This window comes from Papilio polytes, unplaced genomic scaffold (assembly GCF_000836215.1).
Source record: "Papilio polytes unplaced genomic scaffold, Ppol_1.0 DF821845.1, whole genome shotgun sequence".
Classification (NCBI taxonomy): domain Eukaryota; kingdom Metazoa; phylum Arthropoda; class Insecta; order Lepidoptera; family Papilionidae; genus Papilio; species Papilio polytes.
The window spans coordinates 4,034,518-4,039,252 of NW_013527359.1; the positions used below are offsets into that span (position 1 = coordinate 4,034,518).

The 4,735-nt window shown below is 35.9% G+C and overlaps 1 protein-coding gene across 1 annotated transcript in view; it reads left to right on the top strand.

The window, feature by feature from the left end:
• LOC106107819 (guanine nucleotide-releasing factor 2) overlaps positions 1 to 4,735 on the top strand; it is a 28,418-nt gene that overhangs the window by 15,286 nt on the left and 8,397 nt on the right. The window contains 7 exon segments of the mRNA XM_013288823.1: positions 518 to 618; positions 2,007 to 2,030; positions 3,115 to 3,220; positions 3,701 to 3,811; positions 3,920 to 4,010; positions 4,355 to 4,450; positions 4,632 to 4,733. Of these exon segments, the coding sequence (XP_013144277.1) occupies positions 518 to 618; positions 2,007 to 2,030; positions 3,115 to 3,220; positions 3,701 to 3,811; positions 3,920 to 4,010; positions 4,355 to 4,450; positions 4,632 to 4,733 (631 nt within the window).

The window sequence follows — 4,735 nt, forward strand, 5'->3', positions numbered from 1 at the left end:
AAAAAAGTAAAATGTATCAAAGAGCCTTATTATAGCGCCAAGACTATCTATCTACTATTATCCCCTGGGCGTGATTTAAATACCGCCCTGGTTTACTAAAGCGTTCTTATTTACCACGACGGACTGGGAGGTTATGAGTGTTATTTAGATATTAACGCAGTGTTATTTATTGTTAGGACAGTGTTTAACCTCAGTAAGTAGTAAAGCCCTTTTCTGTGAAGATGCTGTTCAATCGACTTCTTTATAACATCACTTTCTAATGTACTCAAATAAATTAGTTCCACGATTATACGCCAAACGCGAGGATTTTTATATTTCTGATCAGATTTTACGCTTATAATAGAAAAGTAATGGTGTACAATAATATCTTACGTTACTGGTCGAGCGTGATGCTTCTATATTGATAAAGCTAAAGTACAGTAATGTCTAAAATCGTCTAGTAAAAAGAGATCAGCGGTATTTTATCTCATTTTCTCCCTATAGAAGTATATGAGACAAGTTATGTGTTGCGTTGCAGCCAGAGCCCGGTGTGCTCGCTGCACGGCGAGGCGCGGCCGCACACGCTGGCCGACCACCACCCGCCGCGCCCGCCGCCGCTGCCGCTCAAGAAGAAACACAGTCAGTATTACAATATACATCCCAATGTCAACTATATCGTACTTCTTACACAGTAAATCTCCCTACAACGCCTTTCCGTACCTCCATATAACGCGGGAATCTCTCCCTATAACGCGATTTATACCACGGTTTTTTTGAAAAACGTGTTATACGGGGGAATCGTACGTGATTTCTTATAACCCGGTACCATCGACCGCTTTATACGGAGGTTTACTGTAATTATATTACACAAAATTAACGTATAACAAATATTATCTAAAAAAATGTGAACACTTTTAATAACTTAAATAGTTCATCGTGATTTTGTCTAATTATTTTATTTAAAAACCTCGTTACGACATGAAATAGTAAAGAATAAGGACATAATAATAGTCACAAAAGTATTGATAAAGGAAATTTGATTAGGAAATAACTTATTTTAAATTGTTTTTTGTTGACATAAGTGTGGGTATGATTTGAATGCAGGTTGTTCGTTGCATCTCGCATGTGAACTGTCCTTGCACAATCCTGTCCATTGCGTTTAATGCGGTGTCGTGCGTTGCCACTGCCAAAACATTTGTATCATTAATGAATAATATTACCTCTTTGTTACTCCACAAAGGAATACTTCGACAGACACCCCACTCAAAATAGGTTTACTCCTTACATTTGCATACATTCGGGTAAATATATCGATATCGATCAGATTTTCTAAAGAAAAGCAGAGACAAAATATTATAATACAAATGTTACGGCAGCGGAATTGCACGGTTAGTTGTATCGACATTTTCTCATGCAACAGACATTTTACGTGAATGTTACATTATCTATCATTGGGTGGTCTGTGGAGAAATATATCAAAAGTGTATATAGTCTAACCAAGAACATGAAGAACCTGGCGTGGGCTTCATTCGTTTACCATATTTAAATTATGATGTGTATTTAGTTTCATATTTTCATAGAATATGGCGAGATTTTTATATTCCTGGTCAGGCTATAAAAGTAATTATAAACATATGTAAATTACTTTGAACAGAGTTTTATATTAATATATTTATATTACAAAAGGGTTTCGGGAATACAATAGATTTTATATATTAAACATATTTATTATTTTTTAAATGATTAAACATGTATTTAAGTTTTATCGTATATATTTATCATTTATATACAACTGGGTTTGTTTATAACGTTATCCTGTGAAAATAAGGGCCACAGTACACGACTGTTTTAAGCATTCGGCGTGTTGCCGCTAAAAATGTCGCCAACATGCCCACTGTTTAAACCTGATCGTGTATGCCGGCAATAGGTCGTCTTTCTAAAAACATATATTATTGGGGCTTATTGATATTTAACATAAAACGGGAATATAACGGCATGTTGTCTGTTGTGCCGGTGGCGCGCGGCAGTGTTCCAAAGCGTCGCCTACAGCGGTGAGTGGATCTATGCATGTCACGCGATCACTAGCTAACAACACCCTCGATAAAGGTCACCGCACATTCTACATCGAACTTTATTATTGCTCATTAAATTGATTTATATCATGCTTTGGCAAAATTTTCAAATAATAACAATTTGTTACTTGTATTTAATCTGAACAAAATTTGAGAATTTGCAAATCTAAAATGTATTAATTTTTCTAAAAAAATACTTGTAAACTGTGAAAACAACCTTGTTAACTTATTTTCTATGCTGCAGAAAAATGTTTTTTTTCTTTTTTTCTGGCATGTGGTTAATATTCTTAATCGTTTCCACGTGTGCGGTGTCCTTAACTGAGAGACGGTGTTAGGACGCACTGAATTTGGCTCGTATCACAGGTCCACTCCAAGACACAGACGCGTTGGAGGCTCATAGTTGTGTAGCGGTGCTCTCTGCTTACCCTCGATCTATCGACGTCATCTATCAACTATCAGCTTGCTTTTTCACGTGTTAATTGCCTTACGCTTTATTTTGTCAGTTAACAGATTTGGAATTTCGCATTCACACTCCAGATGATGCATGTACAGTCAGCAACAGCGATCTATTGTTATGTTTGTGTTTAATTGGACGCGCTAAATGCGATTAAAACGTATCTTTAAATTTCATTAAATCTTCTCGTTAATAAATCAGTAGAAATTCAATAAAGTTTATTTTTTATTTAATACAAATAAAACAATTTGAAGTCACTTTAGAAAACTAAACTTATAAAATAACTTGAATCACTTAATACACCATGTACTTTTATTTTTGGGTGTTAGCACTTCAATTTACTATAAAGTAATCTACAAATATTCTCTGTTTTGACTACATAAATTACATACATATTTCTTTACTAATTGTTCAATCATTATATTAATGCTTATATTTTTGGCTGACTGTACCGCGCTTCATTACGATCATTCGCCCTTGCTGTTTGTTAATTTGTTAGAGCGGTACACGCTCGCTTCTTGTTATTAGTTTACATTGTTTCCACTAATAGTGCTGTCGAGTCTCGCACTTGAGATATAGTTTTGTGCAATAATATTCTGTTGTGTGCAGTTATGGCTTACATGGAGATGTTCGGGAACTGCAGCCATCCGCCTAACAGCGTCGCCGCGCCATCGGATATGTTCCGTCACTCCATACACACTTACAACTTGGCCAGGTATCACATTTATCTATTACAATATAAAAAATCCATCAGATATTCAAGAAGTTTTATAATTTTACCAAATGGTTCTTAGAAGTCGAGAAAAAAGGTTAAAGGGGGTTTTAATGACAAAAATAATGAGCACATGTTTGGATAAGGAAGTCTAAATAATCTACTCATGTACTCTAGCAAATACAGCAAGAAAATAACAATTTATTATTGGTCTATCAAATCTAATTTTTAAATTTTACTTCTTACTAATATTATAAATGCGAAAGTTTGAAAGTATGTATGGATTTTGTTAGAGTTTGTGGCCTAAACCGCTGAACGGATCTCGATGAAATTTGGCATATATGTAGATAGTTTGGAAGAAAACATAGGCTACTTAATCTTTCTTTAAAATGTTTTTTTTTTTAAATTCCACCTTGACGGAGTCGTGGGTGAAAGCTACTATACTATTGTATACAAAAGTATAAAAAATGTATATAATTTCAGTGCACAGCACAGCGCGGCCGGTACAATCAGCGTTCAGCGTCACAAGCAGGTGCAATGCTCTATCGCACAGTCCTTCACCTTGCAACACTTTGGTACACCTCCTGCACTTAGGTAAATTAGTAAATTAAAAATTAATTAATTATTATAAAGTAAATTAATAAAACAAGTTAATTACAGTTAAAGATAAATTTATTAATGTGATTATTATTGTATTTCTAGTGGTTCCGATGAGAGCATGGTGCGTAAGTCGGCGGGTACCAGCCCCGCCGCTCTGCCGCCTGCATTGCCGCCTAAGATGAGTAAAAAACAGGTACGGTATCAATCGTATAGCCAACAAAGAAATTGAAACAAACATCACCCCGTCATTATCCGATAGACAAAAGATGCACAGAACCTTAGTGAGTCTACTCTCTTAGGGAATACCCTTAGGGTCATTCATCTCAGTCGCTCGTCCACTCCCTACTTGATCATGGCATTTCTCACGCAATTTATCTCATCACATACCTAGACACAAATGGAATCATCGTATAAAAATTCGATAAATATAACAGTTTCGTAACTATCATACTCTCGTAATAAAGCAATCTACATTAAGGGAGTTTCTAAGTGATCATTAAATAACTGTGCATTAATTAATGTGTGTATCAATTCCAGATGCCAGTGACGTCCAGCAACGAGCTGCTGCCGCCGGCCTCGCCGCGCCCCTCCTCACACAACAGTTCTACAGACGAATCTCTCATCAATAATGTGGTAACATAATTTATTTACAATTTTCATTAATTATGTGCAACACAAGAGGTATTGTTTAATAAAATAATAAAATCAAGGAATGGTAGTCGCAATCATGTTGAGTTTATATCGCATTGCTTTAGATATTTACATATTAAAACTATATATGTACGCTTTTGACGTTATTTATTTAATTTCGCAGAGTTGTGAGGAATTGTACATGAGTTCGAATACACCTGGCAAATTTCCGCTGGAGGACGAGCTGGAGACGATCGTGCAGGCGCCCGTGCCCACGCCCTCGCCAGT